Source organism: Eurosta solidaginis, chromosome 1 (genome assembly GCF_040869045.1).
Source record: "Eurosta solidaginis isolate ZX-2024a chromosome 1, ASM4086904v1, whole genome shotgun sequence".
NCBI lineage: Eukaryota > Metazoa > Arthropoda > Insecta > Diptera > Tephritidae > Eurosta > Eurosta solidaginis.
Genome location: NC_090319.1, coordinates 295,497,742 through 295,521,207, shown reverse-complemented (window position 1 = coordinate 295,521,207; position 23,466 = coordinate 295,497,742). Strand labels below are relative to the sequence as shown.

Sequence of the window (23,466 nt, the reverse complement as noted above, 5' to 3'; positions counted from 1 at the left end):
CAGTGGCATTTTTTTTTGCAAAATTTCGTCTTTTAAATACTTTTTCTTATATTTTTGATATTTTAAGAAAAAACTTGTTTGAATTTTGTAAATGAAAGTGTGCAAACCAATCTCAAAAACGTTTTGGGAAAAATTGGCAAAATCGAGAAAACTAACCGAAAATTTCGAACTTTTTTTTGAGTTCTTTTTTGTAGCCCAATGAATTTTAGCCCAACAAAAAAGTAAAAGGATATTTTAGATTTTCCTCCAAAATATTTCTTTAACACATTTTATGGGGAAAGATCTAAAACACCCTTCGCAAAATGTCAAAATCAGCTCTAATTTTTAGGTTAGAAGACTCTACACGCAAAACAATTCAGAGAATTCCAAATAAAAATGTGCATGTACAAATACAAATATGAAGTTCGCTTACCAATTTGCAAAAACATAGCTCAAAGGAGGTACGAGTTATCGCACTTGAAAGTCCAAAAAATCTTATTTGGAAAGTAAGCGGTGCGAACTTTTTTTTTTTAGTTCTTTTTTGTAGCCCAATGAATTTTAGTTCAACAAAAAAGTAAAAGGATATTTTAGATTTTCCTCCAAAATATTTCTTTAACACATTTTATGGAGAAAGATCTAAAACACCCTTCGCAAAATGTCAAAAATCAGCTCTAATTTTTAGGTTAGAATACTCTACACGCAAAACAATTCAGAGAATTCCAAATAAAAATTTGCATGTACAAATACAAATATGAAGTTCGCTTACCAATTTGCAAAAACATAGCTCAAAGGAGGAACGAGTTATCGCACTTGAAAGTCCAAAAAATCTTATTTGGAAAGTAAGCGGTGCGAACTTTTTTTTTTTTAGTTCTTTTTTGTAGCCCAATGAATTTTAGTTCAACAAAAAAGTAAAAGGATATTTTAGATTTTCCTCCAAAATATTTCTTTAACACATTTTATGGGGAAAGATCTAAAACACCCTTCGCAAAATGTCAAAATCAGCTCTAATTTTTAGGTTAGAAGACTCTACACGCAAAACAATTCAGAGAATTCCAAATAAAAATGTGCATGTACAAATACAAAAATGAAGTTCGCTTACCAATTTGCAAAAACATAGCTCAAAGGAGGTACGAGTTATCGCACTTGAAAGTCCAAAAAATCTTATTTGGAAAGTAAGCGGTGCGAACTTTTTTTTTTTTAGTTCTTTTTTGTAGCCCAATGAATTTTAGTTCAACAAAAAAGTAAAAGGATATTTTAGATTTTCCTCCAAAATATTTCTTTAACACATTTTATGGAGAAAGATCTAAAACACCCTTCGCAAAATGTCAAAAATCAGCTCTAATTTTTAGGTTAGAATACTCTACACGCAAAACAATTCAGAGAATTCCAAATAAAAATTTGCATGTACAAATACAAATATGAAGTTCGCTTACCAATTTGCAAAAACATAGCTCAAAGGAGGTACGAGTTATCGCACTTGAAAGTCCAAAAAATCTTATTTGGAAAGTAAGCTGTGCCACTCCCATTGTCAAAAAAATTATGTGGATCAACTACATGCAATGTCAGTAACTTACATGCCAAATTTATATAACGTGGCTTCTTTAGATAGTCAAATATCGCATATTCTGTGCGGAAATTTCTATATACAGAAAGAGGTGTGACTACTGACCGATTACGCCCATTTTTTTCAGAAAGCTTTCCCATCATAGCAGAATGTGGTGTACAAATTTTCGCTCTAATAGTTGTATTGGAACGAAAGTTATTGCAAAAATCCACTGCAAGTTCACTATTTATACTACGAGATTTTCGATATAGTTTGTTTATGATACATTTCTAGTATTATTAACATATATTTTTCAAAAGTCCATAAGGTTTAGAAATCCAGGAGAATCGATTGGTACCAAATTTATATAATTCGGATAAGCCGTTTCTTTGTTATCAAGCGGGACTTTTATTTCGGCCTTAAAAAATAAAAGTCTTGATTTAACTTTTATTTCGAGACTTTTATTTTTAAAAGTCCGAGTTTAACTAGTTCTATCGGACTCAGGTAATAAAAATCCGAAAATAATTTTTATCTTGATCCAAAATTAATAGTTTTGCAAGGAATTATATTATAAAAGGAATAACAGTTTCGACCCCTGATTCAATCATTACAATATTTCAGGTATGTTAACCTAACATTCATATGTTATGTAATTCTTAGATAGGAAAATGATTTAAGGTAAGAACAGTTTTTAAATTCATGTATGTACCTATGAAACATTTTTTTTAAGATTTTCAAGTTTAGATTATTACTGCCAAACGTGAAAAAATAAGAAATGTATCAAAATAGATTATTTAGATATGTGTTTGCTTTCTCAAACATGTGAAAATGTTTCAAATTCAAAAATATAAAGTTTTTGAGTGGCTGAAAAACTTCATTACGAAAATTGAAACTGTGCACGTGTCCCAAATTCATAGTTTTTTCAATACGAAAAAATTAAACGTCAAATACAACTACAGGGGAGGCAGTGCAGGTCAAAATATGATATTTAATAAATCTTAACAGTTAAAGGTGGCGTTATGCTATAATTTCCGAAATTTGATAAAAACTGCCACTGCTATTTTTCTGTTCCCTGCTGTATTTCCAATTGATTAAGAGAGAGGCTGTGACCAGTTTCCAGTGTTAAAGGAAATGTGCCCATCGGCGCACAGAACCATCTATTAGCAACTTTTCGGATAATTTGCTCTAAATTATGATACCAACTCATCGTGTGAACTTGATTCCTGAACGAATTTAAACCGTCGATTCAGGTTGAACTGACCGGTCAATAAAGATTTCACATAGGCTGAATGTGTCCATAGTGTAATCCTCTATTTGGATCTTAACTTTTTTTAAATTGCTACCTAGAAATATTACCATTGGGTGTGTGTATGTTTCTTCAATTTCATTAAAATAGCTATACTTTTTCTAAATATTATTAAATTATTTAATCTAATTTCTTTTCAATGCTTGCAATACAATAAATCACAACACTGGCAAATAACCTTCAATGTTTTAACATGCAACCAAATATAAATAACTACACTAATACCACTACATATAAAAATTCCAAAAAAATAAATTAAAAATGCCGCAATTCGATATGTTAAACTATACGCTTTAACAATAAATAAAACAAAATACAAACATCCTTCCTTCCCTGACCAATTGAAAAAACCACCATCAAAAATATCTGGAAACTACAATATTCATAAATAAACTAAAATAACATTGCTCCTATTCGGAAATTCATTTTAAAAACTAATTCCGTTTTAATTTACGCTTTGCATGTTTGTTAATATGAAACCTCATTTTCATCACGCATTCGTTTTTTAATTAACTAATTCATATTGAAAATTCTAAACACAAAATATTTATTAAATCATATTGAATCATAAAATACATAACAGCAATCGCATTGGCTACAATTTACCCTTCTCTCCCTTCTCTCGCTCAAATGCACATAGACTGGTCATATTGTTGCAACGTCGCAAAAAATACAAATCACGCACTATTTTGGGTTATAAAACCTTGGCCGAGGGCATCATACGCATGGATGCAGTATTGCAAAAGTCAATGGACATGACAGTCGAATTGACAGCATCCGGCAAGAATGGCCGACCTGGCACAACAGTGGCGTGTTTACGAGCTGAACGCGTCTCATCCATTCCAGTTGATCATGACAATAAAAATAATAATAGCGTTTTACTAGCAGGTGAGTGTTAATTTGATTTAATTGTTGTAGTTGATTTATAGCTAAAATAATACAAAGTGAAAAAATTGAAAATTGTTAATATAAATTAAAAAAAGTTTTCATATACATACATACATCAACGTTCTTCTTTTGTTTATAAATATATGCATATTAGACTGAGTCGATTTATTAACTGTTATCGCCAACGTTTTTACAACAAATATAAAAATATATATATTTGGGTTTTGGGGAGTGTTTTGGTCGACAAAATTGACCATTTCGCAGGTCCGAAAATTATTTTTTTGGGTATGCGTAAGTTTTTTTTCCTGAGCCCAAATACTATCGAAAAATCGATGGCGCGATATCGGTTAACTATCGTCCATACAAATCGACCCAGGTTAATGCATATGTATATACATATATATATACTAGAATGTGTTTATAGGATATGGATATCAAATGAAAGCTGATGATGAGTGCATTAGCGGAGGGTAATTTTCATACACCTGGGTGACTAGGGTCTCGAGATATAGGCCAAAACGTGGGCCCTTGAACGCCTAGATAGTGTTTTTTCATTATGGGTATCAAATTGAAGTTGTTGATGGGTGCTTTAGTACAGGGTAGTTTGCATACCTAATGGTGACTAAGGTCTCGAGATATAGGCCAAATCGTGGACCCGGATACCTCTAGAATATGTGTGTAATATGGATATCAAATGAAAGCTGTTGCTGAGAGTTTTAAAGTAATTTTCATTGTGATATATAATAAAAAATTATATATATATAAAAAATTGATATTCGATTTAGTTGCATCAACCTTGCAAAACTGATAAATATGCATGCAAAGCCGAAATAAAGACATGAATTAATAATACTCACATACCTATTTACATACGTCCTATTCGATTTGCCTGAAATTTGCTATATAAATTTGTCTATATTAGTACTTACGATACTTTTTTCCGGGAAGTAGACCAACGACGAACTGGGACTGTGATTAGGACCAGGAATGGAACTTGGACTCGGGCTGTAACAAAATACATACCACCCTCTGGGACTGGCAATAAGATAAGAAGTAGAATGAGAAAAACTTGAGAGAAGAGAAAAGAGAGAAGGAGAAGGAGACTGAGAAAGAGATAGAATCAGACGAAAATGGGGATAGATAAAGCGAAAAATACGGAGGGAGGAGTGAATACAAAGATTAGAAAAAAGTGTAGAGGGACGGGGGCAGAGTTAGACGGAAAAAGCTTATTAAAATGTATGCAGATAAACCAAATTTAGGGCAGAACAACGTCTGCCGGGTCTGCTAGTATGTATATAAACATACATTGCATAAAACCATGAACCAATAAACAGATCCCGCATTAAAAAATGAGAAAGCAAAAAATCATAGTTGGCTGGGAAATAAATTTTCTCGGCGTGACGTCACGCTTTTGACAACATGTTTCTTCGCTGACGCAGTATTCAGACTTTATTCCATTTGGAGTCTTTTACTCCACTCTTACCTCCTAGTACATTTTTTATCTCAAAGGCTTATGTGGGTCGAGTTGAAAACTAAATATTATTACTACATAATACCTTTTGGTTGAAGTTTTCATAGCATACGTATGAAAAGCTGATTGTTTACAAGTGACGAATAGATGAAATGGCGCGAATTCATTGTTGGTGTCTTATGACATGTTTTTTTCACATTTTACTCACACTTTTTGTACTTTTTTCGTACGGAATGAGAATAGAAGGAGTAAAATGTAAGCAAAAAATGTGTCCGGACGCGATCTGTAAATCCCGCCAGCATTCAACATACAGCACTTCTTGAAGTTTTATATAAAAATGATGTACGTTGAGTCAGTGAGGTCAGCTAATCCTGTTTTGCGATAACAGTCGCCAATTGGGAGCACCAAGCGAGGTCAAAGCTTCCTCCAACTGTCTCTCCCAACTCAGTGAAGGTCTTCTCTTTCCTCTGTTTACAATCTGTTGGAGCGTATTCGTTAATCCGCATAACATGACCTTGCTAGTGAAGCTTTCTGTTTTTATGCGCTGCACTATCGTCATAATCTTCTGGAGAACTTTTCTCGCGAATACTCCAAGAGCAACTCATCTTCTCTAGACACCTTACATTCTCTAGACACCTTCCATGATTCCGAGCTATACATCAGAACAGGTACGATAAGTGGCTTAAAGAAGCAATTGTTGGCAGGAGTTATTCTCCGTTTGATTTATACTTATATATACTATACTTTACTTGGCACCTTGTGATTTTTTAGTCGTGATATTAGCATTCTCACTTTGCCATAGTTGGATGCCGGAGCGTGTTTTTCATCATCGGCAATCGGGGTATCGGGTTCGGCTTCCCTCAAACTCTGTACGTCAGTTACCAGGTCGCCAATATCGTTCCTACAGGAATCTTCCCCGGTCTTGAAACCGTCTGTAATTAAAAGTGCATAAAATATGTATGGTAAACCGAAAATAATAATAAGTACCTGGGCGACCGAGCTTTTCGCCAACGTTTCGTTGTGCTGGCAACCTTTCTTTTTTTTAATTTCGAATAGGTGGTAACCTTAAATGGCAACCTTACTCAAAAATGTCCCTATTGTAATGCGGAGTGAAATACCTTTCGTTTGATACCCATATCGGCATATCTCTTGCAATTTTTTTTTAATTTCGAATAGGTGGCAACTCTAGATGGCAACCCTACTCAAAAATGTCCCTATTGTAATGCGGAGTGAAATACCTGTCGTTTGATATCCATATCGGCATATCTCAAGCAATTGTTTTTTAATTTCGAATAGGCGGCAACCTTGTGAAACATTGTGAGTGGCAACACCTAGGCAGAAAGTCTTAGAAGGTGGTACATTATCTCTGTGCCAAATTTCATTTAAATCGGTTGAGCTGTTCCCGAGATCGTTCGGCTATACAAACAAACAAGAATTGCTCGTTTAAAGTTATAAGATAGAGCCGATTCCAGAATGCATCCTACACGTTTTAGGCCGTGCATCTAATAAGGCTGAGAAACATTTCATGGCAAAAACACAATCGAAGGGATTGCCAAGCCACCAAATAAATTTGATGTTAGTTGTTCGCCCGCTTTCAAAAAGGAAGAAAAAATATACTCCGAAAATTAAATTTTTACTCCGGCGTAGTCGGTTACTCAGGTAGTAGTTTTAAATACTCCGAACACTGGTAGCGAAATATGAGAGAAATGTAATAAATCGAAAAACTTCGAAAGCGCTACGTCATCAACCTTTTTTTTTTCAAATTCGATTACAAATACAACAATTCCGGAATGTTAGATCTTGGCTCATTTGTTTATGATATACAACGGTGAGCGGCGAACAAAAAGCTCCAGCGCTACCCAAAAGTTGAAAATTTTTGATTTTTAAGTTAGCTGCTTTAAGATTTAGGCGTTCAAAGAGTAAATAAGGCTATACATTACGGAATGCGCAAATATTCGTGTTAGATCTGAAATTTTAGAAAACTACTACAATAAAATATTTAGGATATCGCGATTAATTAATTACTCATAATTTGGATTAGCCATATTTAAGATTACTTAAAGAACCGATTAATTAAATAATTTATTTATTGCTCTTATGCGATATTTCCTCTATTAATCAATTGAGTAATGGCGTCTTTTTGATTAACTGCAGTTGAATAAAATTAGTAATCACATATTTACACTTTTCATACTCTACCGATTCTACAGCAGCGCACACGAAAATAGCAGTGACAGTTTGCACCAAATTTCGTCAATTAAATCTTCTTTTTGTTTAATTTTTTAATATTAAAAAAACTTCTATGAATTTTGTAGCTGTGCAAACAAATCTTAAAAACGTTCTCAAAACATATATGTAATACTCCTATATTGATACAAAAGTTTGGGTACATTCCCAAACATCAGAGAGCCGATATATTGCTGTTTAAACGTTTTTGTTTTTGTATTCGATAATCGAATGTACCTAAATTAAAATTTTTTCTTGTTACACTTATGTGCTACAATCACAAAAATTCTATAGGCTGTCTTGTTTTGATTTCGAATTCAAAACACATTGCGAGCATTTTCTATTAGCAATATAGGAGTATTATATATATGTTTCAAAACAATGCGAAAATTCGTGAAAATTTTTGTATATGCAGTTTTATAGCCCGATCAATTTTATTCTAACAAAGTACTAGTTACATATATCCTTTCAAAATTTGTATTGCTTTTTGATTACTTTCTCTTAAGGGTGTTTGAGATTTTCTGAAACACTCGTACAAAAATCTCAAAAATCAATGCGAATTGGGCTATAAAAAAAAAAAAAAAAAAAAAAAAAATATAAAAACTCAAGGAGCACCAAATAAAAGGTTCGAAATTTTCGTAAAACTTTCTTGAATATTTTTCAAAAACGGTTTTAAGATTGCATTGCACATTTTCAGTTACAAAATATATAGAGGATTAGCGGGACCCCGGTGTGCTTCGCTACACCAATAGAAATATTGGAAAAATAATAAAATATCATAGATTTTTTTAAATCTTTATTTCAATTCTTAATCCAAAACATTTGGATACACTACATTTTTAGTTTTTCCATCTGGGAATGTCGGGGTTTGATTTCTAGAAATCTAAATTATTGACCGAAATAATGCATCAGCGCTTCGTCGTAAAAATTGGGATGAACTCGATACTCTTGAATTCTTGTTGCTAAAATCCCAGCCAAAATTGAATTTGCCGATGCGAAATGTATGACATGTTCATCAGAATGCAGTCGGTCAGCAATTTCCAAGATTATTTCAACTGTATTATTTCAACTATTTCATGGCAATGCAATTCTATTACAATGTTGTTTCTTTGACACAACAAAATCACACTTAATAAATTTGGTGGAACATTACTCACCAAATTGAAGCACAGCATATACCGAATAATGCAAAATGGAAATAAGCACCACCTATTCCATTTCATGAAATAACGCAAATATGCAAATAAGCACCATGGTATGAAACGTATCCGTAGCTTGGTGTGATATACATATCTCATGAACCGCTCGACCAAATTCAATTAAACTTTACAGAAACCATCTACATGATAGCCCAAGTGCACCGTAATAAAGTAGTTATAAAGTATAAAGTTATAAAGTAACACCAAAAATGTGCACTTATTTTTATATATATAGATTTTTCTGAAATTATTGAAAACAGAAAAAAGAAGAATTTATTTGACAAAATGTGATAAAAACTGCCATTTCTATTTTCGTGTTGGTAGTTTTTCAGTTTTTTAAAATCCAACTTTACCTATGTATGAGTAACTTAACAAAATTAGCAATTATAATTAACCATTTTTATACTGAACAACTTTGGTCTTTCTTCGCTTCACTCAAACGCACAAATAAAAAGATGTTTATATTTTTTAGTTTTTTCCGAAAACGTTATAATTTCCTTTAATATTCTTATTAAAAAAAATGCAAACTTTCACACAATTCACTTTTTACAAATTGGTAACTTCAAATACCAATAACTCAGCATGTATAAAAAATGTATACAAAAGGATCGCATCCGCGGCTGCCGATTGATAATGCTTGACTAGCGAATGGAATATTGTTCCTCGTCGATGGCAGTGGTGGGTGTTCGTTGGCGCCTTTCCATTCGCCGCGTACGGCTGCGCATAGGAATTGCCGCCGTCTAATGGGGATGGAGGCGGCTTAAACATATACGAACATGAAAATTAAATGATTTAAGTTTGTCACGAATCTCAAAATTGTAAAGTCCTTAGATGAGAAGATAAGCATACCGAAATGATCAGGATGACATTCTGAGTTGATTTCGCCTTGTTCGTCTACCTGTTTAAACGCAAACTAGCTCCATAAGTACACAAGTTTTGAGATAGCGAAATATGGTATGCAGGTATATTAGACATTTGTCTGAACCGGCCAGATCGGTCCACTAAAGCATACATATGGGGTATTCCATCCCATTTCGGCCAATTTTGAACCCGACCCTTTAGAATTGGCTGAAAGTTTTTCTTCTTTTTCTAGCTTACGAAAGACGTTTTTCAGAATTTTTTCAAATTTTTTCATCCAACTCAAAAAAAGCTATGAATTTAAAAAAAAAACACCGTTTTTGTTTTCAAAATGCTATAACTTTTTCAAAAATTGACCGTTTGGTATCTATTTTTTTTTTAAATTTGTTTTTAAATGTACTTTTCGGAAAAAATACAAAAACATTTTTAAAGTTTTTTTTTAATTTTTCAGTTTTTCGAGATTTTTCGAATTTCACCATTTTTTTTTTCACATAAAAAACTTCAATTAATTCTGCAAGCATCCCCACGATTTTTTTATATTTTTTTTTTATTTAATTGAAAAAAAAATTTTCAAAAATAAAAATTTTTTTTATCAATTTTATTTAAATAACAAAAAATGTAAGAAAATGATTTTTAAGTATTCTTTTCTTTATATATTATGGTAATCTACGATTAAAATAACCAGGATTAATGACTGACACAGTAATCATGTAAGTTTTCTAAAAAAAAAGTAACAAATTATGAATTTATTTTCTGGCGTTTAAATATTTTACAAATTCTTTGTTCTTCTGAATTTGAAAAGTTTTTAACATACAAACAACCATTTTTGTCAGGAATTATGCAATGTAATTGTTGAGTTCCTGTACGAATGTATGTGTATACCGGCCTAATGCAATTGCTGGACAGCGAAAGCGAGTCACTTTAATCGTAGATTACCATAATATATAAAGAAAAGAATACTTAAAAATCGTTTTCTTACATTTTTTTGTTATATAAATAAAATTGATAAAAAAAAATTTTATTTTTGAAAATTTTTTTTCAATTAAATAAAAAAAAATATAAAAAAAAAATCGGCCCACTCCGGGATTAGTGGGGATGATTGCAGAATTGATTGAAGTTTTTTATGAGAAAAAAAATGGCGAAATTCGAAAAATCTCGAAAAACTGAAAAATTAAAAAAAAACTTTAAAAATTTGTTTGTACTTTTTCCGAGAAGTACATTTAAAAATAAATTTAACAAAAAAAGATCCCAAACGGTCAATTTTTGAAAAAGTTATAACATTTTGAAAACAAAAACGGGTTTTTTTTTTTAAATTCAAAACTTTCGTAAGCTAGAAAAAGAAGAAAAACTTTCAGCCAATTCTAAAGGGATCGGGTTCAAAATTGGTCGAAATGGGATGGATAACCTATATATACCCCATACAACCGATTTTTCAGAAAGGAGCTTTTTTTTTTTATATCTTCCTCAATAATCAGAAATCAAATGGAAGCTTCAAATTTTACTAAATGCTTGCGTTTATGGCACATATTGTTGTCTGAAAAAGTTGTGCAGATCGGTCGTACATATAGCATATATCCTATACAATCGCTGGTTCAGATAAGCTTTTCGTATTTTCTACCCCATTTTAACAGCTAGCATCTTAAAATTTCATCAAATGCTTACTCATATAGCATATATTGTTATCTAAAAAAAAAATCGTAGAGATCGGTCGTATACATAGTATATATCCCATATAAGCTATTGCTCAGGTAAGAGATTCATGGCCATAACTATCTAATACAGAAAACCAGAAACTTTGTGCGAGGATAACTGATCTATTATTATTATTATTATTATCTATTATTATATATTACACGTCAGCCGATTATTGGGATATTACGAATGGGATAAGATTATTGCTCAGCTTCATTCATGAAAGCTATAAAGTCTTCTTTACTGGTCAAAATTACGCGAGTAATGTTCTTTTTGATAAATCAAAATGTTCATAATCCAGCAAACGACTCGTTCAAATAACATAAATAAATAAATGCAAGGCGCGATAGCCTCCGGGAAGATTTTAGGCCGAGCTTCTCTTCCAATTTGCGTCGTGCTCCTTTTAATTTTTCCAACAAATTGGCGGGACATGTGGGTCCCATATTTTATACCGTCTCCGAACGGCATCTGCAAGGCTTATTCTTATTGAAAACTTTTGTCTAAATTTTCAATGTTGATTTGCACAGGCTTGAATACAGTATCTTCTGTGTGGTAGACGGATTACGCTACCACCACTTCACGCCTGCCCCCGAGTTTTCCATTTTAGACGAAAATTTTTAGTAGTTTTGTGGGGGCTTCGTTGCCTAGATTAAACCTTTGCCCATTTATTACCTTGGTCCAATACTTCGGAATATTTGGCGAGTTCACTATTTTTTTCTGTACATTGTCAAAGTTTTCTGATTTGAGAAAGTTAATGTTCGATTAATCTTTGCATGCCGTAATTTTTACTCCCATTTAAAAAAAGTTTATTTTTTGTTTGGATGAAAGATTTTGTGATTTGAAAAACACTGTCGAGCACGACTTTTGAATTCTTTTTTCTTTAAATTTATTTATTAGGTGCGAAATTGAAAGGAATGGAGAAGCTTTTATTTTTCCGCTCTTTTTAATATATTTTTTTATAACAAAGGCCTTTCCAATTAAAAAAAAAAACAGAGGGCATATTTCCTTATATATTTAGAAACTATTTTGTGCACCCAGTCTTAAAGCCCATTAGGGTTCGCGTTGATTGTTAATGATTTATACATTGTTTTATCGCAAAAAGGTATCCAAAGTATTTTGCTTTTACTTTTATTATAAAGTTGTGGTCTAATAACTTGAGTAAATGTTGAGATATCTTCACAAAATTTGGTACTCGAGCTTATCTGGTATCTTGGTATTGAAAATGAGCGAAATAGGATGATAACCACACCCACTTTTTATATATATATAATATTTTGGAAACACACAAAAAACTTGATTATTTAGTAATTAATACACCTAGAATGTTGAAATTTGACGTGTGGACTGATATTGAGGCACTTGATAAACATTTGAAAAAATTGTTTAATTATCATAAATCAAAAACCGTTAAACCTATCGTAACAAAATTCGGCAGAGAGATTGCCTTTTACTATAAGGAATGCTTTGAAGAAAAATTAACGAAATCGGTTAAGGACCACTCCCACTTTTATATAAAAGATACGTGCGTAAAGCTGGCAGACCCAAGTGCTCAAAAATAAGTTTAAGATGTTTGAGAATTAAGAGCATTTTAGGTGCTATTTAGGGCCACAAAAGATAAGTTAGGTGCTCATTTGGTTTTCGAGATATTCGCAAAAAAGTGTGGGTCTGCTAGGTTAACGTCAAGCTAGCAGACCCACAACTTAAATTTCATTTTATTTTAATTAAAAAATATATCAAAATTAGGAGCTATTTAGGTGCTTTTTAGGGCCTCAAAAGATAATTTAGGTTTTCATTTAGTTTTCGAGATATTCGCAAAAAGGTGTGGGTCTGCTAGGTTAACGTCAAGCTAGCAGACCCACAATTTAAATTTCATTTTTTTTAAACAAAAAGTATATCAAAATTAGGAGCTATTTAGGTGCTTTTTAGGGCCACAAAAGATAATTTAGGTTTTCATTTCGTTTTCGAGATATTCGCAAAGAGGTGTGGGTCTGCTAGGTTAACGTCAAGCTAGCAGACCCACAATTTAAATTTAATTTTTTTAAATAAAAAGTATATCAAAATTAGGAGCTATTTAGGTGCTTATTAGGGCCACAAAAGATAATTTATGGCCACAACTTAAATTTCATTTTATTTTAAATAAAAAATATATCAAAATTAGGAGCTATTTAGGGCCACAAAAGATAATTTAGGTTTTCATATAGTTTTCGAGATATTCGCAAAAAGGTGTGGGTCTGCTAGGTTAACGTCAAGCTAGCAGACCCACAATTTAAATTTCATTTTTTTTAAATAAAAAGTATATCAACATTAGGAGCTATTTAGGTGCTTTTTAGGGTCACAAAAGATAATTTAGGTTTTCATTTGGTTTTCGAGATATTCGCAAAAAGGTGTGGGTCTGCTAAGTTAACGTCAAGCTAGCAGACCAACAATTTAAATTTCATTTTTTTTAAATAAAAAGTATATCAAAATTAGGAGCTATTTAGGTGCTTTTTAGGGCCACAAAAGATAATTTAGGTTTTCATTTCGTTTTCGAGATATTCGCAAAAAGGTGTGGGTCTGCTAGGTTAACGTCAAGCTAGCAGACCCACAACATAAATTTCATTTTATTTTAAATAAAAAATATATCAAAATTAGGAGCTATTTAGGTGATTTTTAGGGCCACAAAGATAATTTAGGTCTTCATTTCGTTTTCGAGATATTCGCAAAAAGGTGTGGGTCTGCTAGGTTAACGTCAAGCTAGCAGACCCAAAATTTAAATTTCATTTTTTTTTAAATAAAAAGTATATCAAAATTAGGAGCTATTTAGGTGCTTTTTAGGGCCACAAAAGATAATTTAGGTTTTCATTTCGTTTTCGAGATATTCGCAAAAAGGTGTGGGTCTGCTAGGTTAACGTCAAGCTAGCAGACCCAAAATTTAAATTTCATTTTTTTTAAATAAAAAGTATATCAAAATTAAAAATACCGCCTTAATATTAGCGCCTTACTCACTGGCAATAATCGCATTATCTTAGGCGATTTCAATGCCCATCACGACCTATGGCATTCAAACTTGCAGGCAGACAGTATGGGTGAGTAGTTGGCGCCCCTATCGAATCCGTCTAGGCACAATGGCAAAGTTCCCATCGCCTTTGGCGACAAAGTGCTGTCGGATGCGAAAAAATGCGCGAGCGCTTTCTGCCGACAATATATAATGCATCCTACGGTTGACAAAGATAGACGAAGAGCCAATAGACATGAACATAAACACAAATTCAGCGCGTCACCAATCACCATCACCGCTAGGGAGGTTGAGGACGCCATTGGTCGCGCTAAACCATCCAAAGCAGTGGGCCCAGACGGCATAGCCATGCCGATGCTTAAAAACCTAGGGAAAGAGGGTTTCAAATATTTAGCGCATGTCTTCAACCTGTCTCTTTCCACCTTTGTCATACCCGATAAATGGAAAATGGCCAAGGTGGTCCCGCTACTAAAGCCTGGGAAACCAGCTAACATAGGTGAGTCATATCGTCCGATATCTCTCCTATCGCCAGTGGCAAAGACGCTTGAAGCCATTTTGCTCCCTTATTTCCAAGCACATTTGCAGCTAGCCCCTCATCAGCATGGCTTCAGAAAACTCCATAGCACTACCTCCGCGCTAAATGTCATTGGCACCCAGATAAATTGCGGTTTGAATCAATACCCTCACCATAGAACAGTACTCGTAGCGCTAGACCTATCAAAAGCCTTTGATACGGTCAACCATGGCTCGTTACTGCAAGACCTGGAAGGGTCTACCCTTCCCCCATGTCTTAAAAGGTGGACCGCAAATTATCTGGGTGGTCGGCAGGCATCTGTGCAATTCAGAAACGAAACATCAAAACCAAGGAGAATTAAACAAGGGGTGCGACAGGGTGGTGTCCTATCCCCACTTTTGTTTAATTTCTACATATCCAAGCTACCTTCACCACCGGAAGGAGTCACAATCGTTTCCTACGCCGATGACTGCACAATAATGGCCACAGGCCCAGGCCCAGAGATCGATGAGCTATGCAATAAAATAAACGGCTATCTCCCTGATCTCTCCAGTTTTTTCGCCTCGCGAATCCTGGCATTGTCACCGACTAAATCTTCCGCGACCTTATTTACAACATGGACGCCCCAAATGTCGACCATATTGAACATCCACATCGATGGCACTACGCTACCGACTGTCCTACACCCCAAAATCTTGGGTGTGACGTTTGATCAGGATCTACATTTTGGTGCGCACGCAACCGCAATTGTTCCGAGAATTCAGAGCCGTAATAAAATCCTCAAATCCCTTGCTGGCAGTACCTGGGGAAAAAATAAAGAAACGCTCATGACCACATACAAAGCAATTAGCCAGCCGATTGCGTGCTACGCGTCACCCATATGGTCGCCAAGCCTAAAAACTGCCCACTGGAAGAAACTACAGGCCTGCCAAAATACTGCTCTCAGAATCGCCACAGGCTGTCTTCTTGTGTCCCCAGAACACCATCTGCATAATGAGGCGAGAATAATCCCCATTAGGGAGAGAAATGAGATGCTGACCAAACAGTTTCTGTTGAATACCCAGAAACCTGGGCATCCCAACAGACATCTGATTGACGAACCAGCACCGCCTGGGGGCCTAAGGAGTAATATCCGTAAGCATTTTGAGGAAATACGGCACCTGAGAACCCAGCCGTATGAAGAGAAAAAACACAAGCAGGTCCTTGGTGAACTCCATAGACAGGCGTCGGACCTTTATGTCGGGAATTGCCGGTGAATCCAGTACTTGAAGAAAAATATGCAGAACTCGCGGAAGAGGAACGCATACTCCCCAGGGAAACGCGTGTCACTCTTGCTCAACTTCGTTCTGGATACTGTAACAGGTTAAACTCTTACCTATCCAGAATCAACCCCGACATACAAAATGTATGCCCCGCTTGCAATGTGTCCCCACATGACACCAATCATCTCTTTAATTGTAATGTGGAACCAACGCCTCTAACACCCCCTTCCTTATGGTCCATCCCTGTTGAAACGGCAAGTTTCCTTGGACTCCCGTTAGAGGATATTGATGACAATTTGTGATCGGTCGCGGCTATTAGGTGGGGCGAGCATTGCTACAACAACAACAACAACCCACACCTTTTTGCGAATATCTCGAAAACGAAATGAAAACCTAAATTATCTTTTATGGCCCTAAAAATCACCTAAATAGCTCCTAATTTTGATATACTTTTTATTAAAAAAAAATGAAATTTTAATTTTGGGTCTGCTAGCTTGACGTTAACCTAGCAGACCCACACCTTTTTGCGAATATCTCGAAAACGAAATGAAAACCTAAATTATCTTTTGTGGCCCTAAAAAGCACCTAAATAGCTCCTAATTTTGATATATCTTTTATTTAAAATAAAATGAAATTTAAGTTGTGGGTCTGCTAGCTTGACGTTAACCTAGCAGAACCACACCTTTTTGCGAATATCTCGAAAACGAAATGAAAACCTAAATCATCTTCCGTGGCCCTAAAAAGCACCTAAATAGCTCTTAATTGTGATATACTTTTTATTTAAAAAAAATGAAATTTAAATTGTGGGTCTGCTAGCTTGACGTTAACCTAGCAGACCCACACCTTTTTGCGAATATCTCGAAAACGAAATGAAAACCTAAATTATCTTTTGTGGCCCTAAAAAGCACCTAAATAGCTCCTAATTTTGATATATTTTTTATTTAAAATAAAATGAAATTTAAGTTGTGGGTCTGCTAGCTTGACGTTAACCTAGCAGACCCACACTTTTTTGCGAATATCTCGAAAACTAAATGAAAACCTAAATTATCTTTTGTGGCCCTAAAAAGCACCTAAATAGCTCCTAATTTTGATATACTTTATACTTAAAAAAAAAAAATGAAATTTAAATTGTGGGTCTGCTAGCTTGACGTTAACCTAGCAGACCCACACCTTTTTGCGAATATCTCGAAAACGAAATGAAAACCTAAATTATCTTTTGTGGCCCTAAAAAGCACCTAAATAGCTCCTAATTTTGATATACTTTTTATTTAAAAAAAATGAAATTTAAATTGTGGGTCTGCTAGCTTGACGTTAACCTAGCAGACCCACACCTTTTTGCGAATATCTCGAAAACGAAATGAAAACCTAAATTATCTTTTGTGGCCCTAAAAAGCACCTAAATAGCTCCTAATTTTGATATACTTTTTATTTAAAAAAAAATTAAATTTAAATTGTGGGTGTGCTAGCTTGACGTTAACCTAGCAGACCCACACCTTTTTGCGAATATCTCGAAAACGAAATGAAAAACTATATTATCTTTGTGGCCCTAAATAGCTCCTAATTTTGAAATACTTTTTACTTAAAAAAAAAAAATGAAATTTAAATTGTGGGTCTGCTAGCTTGACGTTAACCTAGCAGACCCACACCTTTTTGCGAATATCTCGAAAACGAAATGAAAACCTAAATTATCTTTTGGGGCCCTAAAAAGCACCTAAATAGCTCCTAATTTTGATATACTTTTTATTTAAAAAAAAAATGAAATTTAAATTGTGGGTCTGCTAGCTTGACGTTAACCTAGCAGACCCACACCTTTTTGCGAATATCTCGAAAACGAAATGAAAACCTAAATTATCTTTTGTGGCCCTAAAAAGCACCTAAATAGCTCCTAATTTTGATATACTTTTTATTTAAAAATAAATGAAATTTAAATTGTGGGTCTGCTAGCTTGACGTTAACCTAGCAGACCCACACCTTTTTGCGAATATCTCGAAAACGAAATGAAAACCTAAATTATCTTTTGTGGCCCTAAAAAGCACCTAAATAGCTCCTAATTTTGATATACTTTTTATTTAAAAAAAATGAAATTTAAATTGTGGGTCTGCTAGCTTGACGTTAACCTAGCAGACCCACACCTTTTTGCGAATATCTCGAAAACGAAATGAAAACCTAAATTATCTTTTGTGGCCCTAAAAAGCACCTAAATAGCTCCTAATTTTGATATACTTTTTATTTAAAAAAAATGAAATTTAAATTGTGGGTCTGCTAGCTTGACGTTAACCTAGCAGACCCACACCTTTTTGCGAATATCTCGAAAACGAAATGAAAACCTAAATTATCTTTTGTGGCCCTAAAAAGCACCTAAATAGCTCCTAATTTTGATATACTTTTTATTTAAAAAAAAAATGAAATTTAAATTGTGGGTCTGCTAGCTTGACGTTATCCTAGCAGACCCACACCTTTTTGCGAATATCTCGAAAACGAAATGAAAACCTAAATTATCTTTTGTGGCCCTAAAAAGCACCTAAATAGCTCCTAATTTTGATATACTTTTTATTTAAAAAAAATGAAATTTAAATTGTGGGTCTGCTAGCTTGACGTTAACCTAGCAGACCCACACCTTTTTGCGAATATCTCGAAAACGAAATGAAAACCTAAATTATCTTTTGTGGCCCTAAAAAGCACCTAAATAGCTCCTAATTTTGATATATTTTTTATTTAAAAAAATTAAATTTAAATTGTGGGTCTGCTAGCTTGACGTTAACCTAGCAGACCCACACCGTTTTGCGAATATCTCGAAAACGAAATGAAAACCTAAATTATCTTTTGTGGCCCTAAAAAGCACCTAAATAGCTCCTAATTTTGATATATTTTTTATTTAAAAAAAATGAAATTTAAATTTTGGGTCTGCTAGCTTGACGTTAACCTAGCAGACCCACACCTTTTTGCGAATATCTCGAAAACGAAATGAAAACCTAAATTATCTTTTGTGGCCCTAAAAAGCACCTAAATAGCTCCTAATTTTGATATAATTTTTATTTAAAAAAAATGAAATTTAAATTGTGGGTCTGCTAGCTTGACGTTAACCTAGCAGACCCACGCCTTTTTGCGAATATCTCGAAAACGAAATGAAAACCTAAATTATCTTTTGTGGCCCTAAAAAGCACCTAAATAGCTCCTAATTTTGATATACTTTTTATTTAAAAAAAATGAAATTTAAATTGTGGGTCTGCTAGCTTGACGTTAACCTAGCAGACCCACGCCTTTTTGCGAATATCTCGAAAACGAAATGAAAACCTAAATTATCTTTTGTGGCCCTAAAAAGCACCTAAATAGCTCCTAATTTTGATATACTTTTTATTTAAAAAAAATGAAATTTAAATTGTGGGTCTGCTAGCTTGACGTTAACCTAGCAGACCCACACCTTTTTGCGAATATCTCGAAAACGAAATGAAAACCTAAATTATCTTTTGTGGCCCTAAAAAGCACCTAAATAGCTCCTAATTTTGATATACTTTTTATTTAAAAATAAAATGAAATTTAAATTGTGGGTCTGCTAGCTTGACGTTATCCTAGCAGACCCACACCTTTTTGCGAATATCTCGAAAACGAAATGAAAACCTAAATTATCTTTTGTGGCCCTAAAAAGCACCTAAATAGCTCCTAATTTTGATATACTTTTTATTTAAAAAAAATGAAATTTAAATTGTGGGTCTGCTAGCTTGACGTTAACCTAGCAGACCCACACCTTTTTGCGAATATCTCGAAAACGAAATGAAAACCTAAATTATCTTTTGTGGCCCTAAAAAGCACCTAAATAGCTCCTAATTTTGATATACTTTTTATTTAAAAAAATGAAATTTAAATTGTGGGTCTGCTAGCTTGACGTTAACCTAGCAGACCCACACCGTTTTGCGAATATCTCGAAAACGAAATGAAAACCTAAATTATCTTTTGTGGCCCTAAAAAGCACCTAAATAGCTCCTAATTTTGATATATTTTTTATTTAAAAAAAAATGAAATTTAAATTTTGGGTCTGCTAGCTTGACGTTAACCTAGCAGACCCACACCTTTTTGCGAATATCTCGAAAACGAAATGAAAAACTAAATTATCTTTGTGGCCCTAAATAGCTCCTAATTTTGATATATTTTTATTTAAAATAAAATGAAATGTAAGTTGTGGGTCTGCTAGCTTGACGTTAACCTAGCAGACCCACACTTTTTTGCGTATATCTCGAAAACTAAATGAAAACCTAAATTATCTTTTGTGACCCTAAAAAGCACCTAAATAGCTCCTAATTTTAAAATACTTTTTACTTAAAAAAAAAATGAAATTTAAATTGTGAGTCTGCTAGCTTGACGCTAACTTAGCAGACCCACACCTTTTTGCGAATATCTCGAAAACGAAATGAAAACCTAAATTATATTTTGTGGCCCTAAAAAGCACCTAAATAGCTCCTAATTTTGATATACTTTTTATTTAAAAAAAATGAAATTTAAATTGTGGGTCTGCTAGCTTGACGTTAACCTAGCAGACCCACGCCTTTTTGCGAATATCTCGAAAACGAAATGAAAACCTAAATTATCTTTTGTGGCCCTAAAAAGCACCTAAATAGCTCCTAATTTTGATATACTTTTTATTTAAAAAAAATGAAATTTAAATTGTGGGTCTGCTAGCTTGACGTTAACCTAGCAGACCCACACCTTTTTGCGAATATCTCGAAAACGAAATGAAAACCTAAATTATCTTTTGTGGCCCTAAAAAGCACCTAAATAGCTCCTAATTTTGATATATTTTTTATTTAAAATAAAATGAAATTTAAGTTGTGGGTCTGCTAGCTTGACGTTAACCTAGCAGACCCACACCTTTTTGCGAATATCTCGAAAACTAAATGAAAACCTAAATTATCTTTTGTGGCCCTAAAAAGCACCTAAATAGCTCCTAATTTTGATATACTTTTTATTTAAAAAAAATGAAATTTAAATTGTGGGTCTGCTAGCTTGACGCTAACCTAGCAGACCCACACCTTTTTGCGAATATCTCGAAAACGAAATGAAAACCTAAATTATCTTTTGTGGCCCTAAAAAGCACCTAAATAGCTCCTAATTTTGATATACTTTTTATTAAAAAAAAAAAATGAAATTTATATTGTGGGTCTGCTAGCTTGACGTTAACCTAGCAGACCCACACCTTTTTGCGAATATCTCGAAAACTAAATGAAAACCTAAATTATCTTTTGTGGCCCTAAAAAGCACCTAAATAGCTCCTAATTTTGATATACTTTTTATTTAAAAAAAATGAAATTTAAATTGTGGGTCTGCTAGCTTGACGTTAACCTAGCAGACCCACACCTTTTTGCGAATATCTCGAAAACGAAATGAAAACCTAAATTATCTTTTGTGGCCCTAAAAAGCACCTAAATAGCTCCTAATTTTGATATATTTTTTATTTAAAATAAAATGAAATTTAAGTTGTGGGTCTGCTAGCTTGACGTTAACCTAGCAGACCCACACTTTTTTGCGTATATCTCGAAAACTAAATGAAAACCTAAATTATCTTTTGTGACCCTAAAAAGCACCTAAATAGCTCCTAATTTTAAAATACTCTTTACTTAAAAAAAATGAAATTTAAATTGTGGGTCTGCTAGCTTGACGCTAACTTAGCAGACCCACACCTTTTTGCGAATATCTCGAAAACGAAATGAAAACCTAAATTATCTTTTGTGGCCCTAAAAAGCACCTAAATAGCTCCTAATTTTGATATATTTTTTATTTAAAATAAAATGAAATTTAAGTTGTGGGTCTGCTAGCTTGACGTTAACCTAGCAGACCCACACTTTTTTGCGTATATCTCGAAAACTAAATGAAAACCTAAATTATCTTTTGTGACCCTAAAAAGCACCTAAATAGCTCCTAATTTTAAAATACTCTTTACTTAAAAAAAATGAAATTTAAATTGTGGGTCTGCTAGCTTGACGCTAACCTAGCAGACCCACACCTTTTTGCGAATATCTCGAAAACGAAATGAAAACCTAAATTATCTTTTGTGGCCCTAAAAAGCACCTAAATAGCTCCTAATTTTGATATACTTTTTATTTAAAAAAAATGAAATTTAAATTGTGGGTCTGCTAGCTTGACGTTAACCTAGCAGACCCACACCTTTTTGCGAATATCTCGAAAACGAAATGAAAACCTAAATTATCTTTTGTGGCCCTAAAAAGCACCTAAATAGCTCCTAATTTTGATATACTTTTTATTTAAAAAAAATGAAATTTAAATTGTGGGTCTGCTAGCTTGACGCTAACCTAGCAGACCCACACCTTTTTGCGAATATCTCGAAAACGAAATGAAAACCTAAATTATCTTTTGTGGCCCTAAAAAGCACCTAAATAGCTCCTAATTTTGATATACTTTTTATTAAAAAAAAAATGAAATTTATATTGTGGGTCTGCTAGCTTGACGTTAACCTAGCAGACCCACACCTTTTTGCGAATATCTCGAAAACTAAATGAAAACCTAAATTATCTTTTGTGGCCCTAAAAAGCACCTAAATAGCTCCTAATTTTGATATACTTTTTATTTAAAAAAAATGAAATTTAAATTGTGGGTCTGCTAGCTTGACGTTAACCTAGCAGACCCACACCTTTTTGCGAATATCTCGAAAACGAAATGAAAACCTAAATTATCTTTTGTGGCCCTAAAAAGCACCTAAATAGCTCCTAATTTTGATATATTTTTTATTTAAAATAAAATGAAATTTAAGTTGTGGGTCTGCTAGCTTGACGTTAACCTAGCAGACCCACACTTTTTTGCGTATATCTCGAAAACTAAATGAAAACCTAAATTATCTTTTGTGACCCTAAAAAGCACCTAAATAGCTCCTAATTTTAAAATACTCTTTACTTAAAAAAAATGAAATTTAAATTGTGGGTCTGCTAGCTTGACGCTAACTTAGCAGACCCACACCTTTTTGCGAATATCTCGAAAACGAAATGAAAACCTAAATTATCTTTTGTGGCCCTAAAAAGCACCTAAATGGCTCCTAATTGTGATATACTTTTTATTTAAAAAAAAATAAATGAAATTTAAATTGTGGGTCTGCTAGCTTGACGTTAACCTAGCAGACCCACACCTTTTTGCGAATATCTCGAAAACGAAATGAAAACCTAAATTATCTTTTGTGGCCCTAAAAAGAACCTAAATAGCTCCTAATTGTGATATACTTTTTATTAAAAAAAAAAAATGAAATTTAAATTGTGGGTCTGCTAGCTTGACGTTAACCTAGCAGACCCACACCTTTTTGCGAATATCTCGAAAACGAAATGAAAACCTAAATTATCTTTTGTGGCCCTAAAAAGCACCTAAATAGCTCCTAATTTTGATATATATTTTATTTAAAATAAAATGAAATTTAAGTTGTGGGTCTGCTAGCTTGACGTTAACCTAGCAGACCCACACGTTTTTGCGAATATCTCGAAAACGAAATGAAAACCTAAATTATCTTTTGTGGCCCTAAAAAGCACCTAAATAGCTCCT

At 33.6% G+C, this 23,466-nt stretch overlaps 1 protein-coding gene across 14 annotated transcripts in view; it reads left to right on the top strand.

Annotated features, from left to right (window-relative positions):
* The window catches only part of KrT95D (phosphofurin acidic cluster sorting protein KrT95D), a 298,169-nt gene that overhangs the window by 175,888 nt on the left and 98,815 nt on the right, over positions 1-23,466 (top strand). For 13 of the 14 annotated variants that reach the window (XM_067761111.1, XM_067761110.1, XM_067761115.1 and 10 more), the window contains one exon: positions 3,412-3,716. In XM_067761111.1, the coding sequence (XP_067617212.1) occupies positions 3,412-3,716 (305 nt within the window). The remainder of the gene's footprint in view (positions 1-3,411; positions 3,717-23,466) is intronic. The other variant, XM_067761116.1, reaches the window with a different exon arrangement.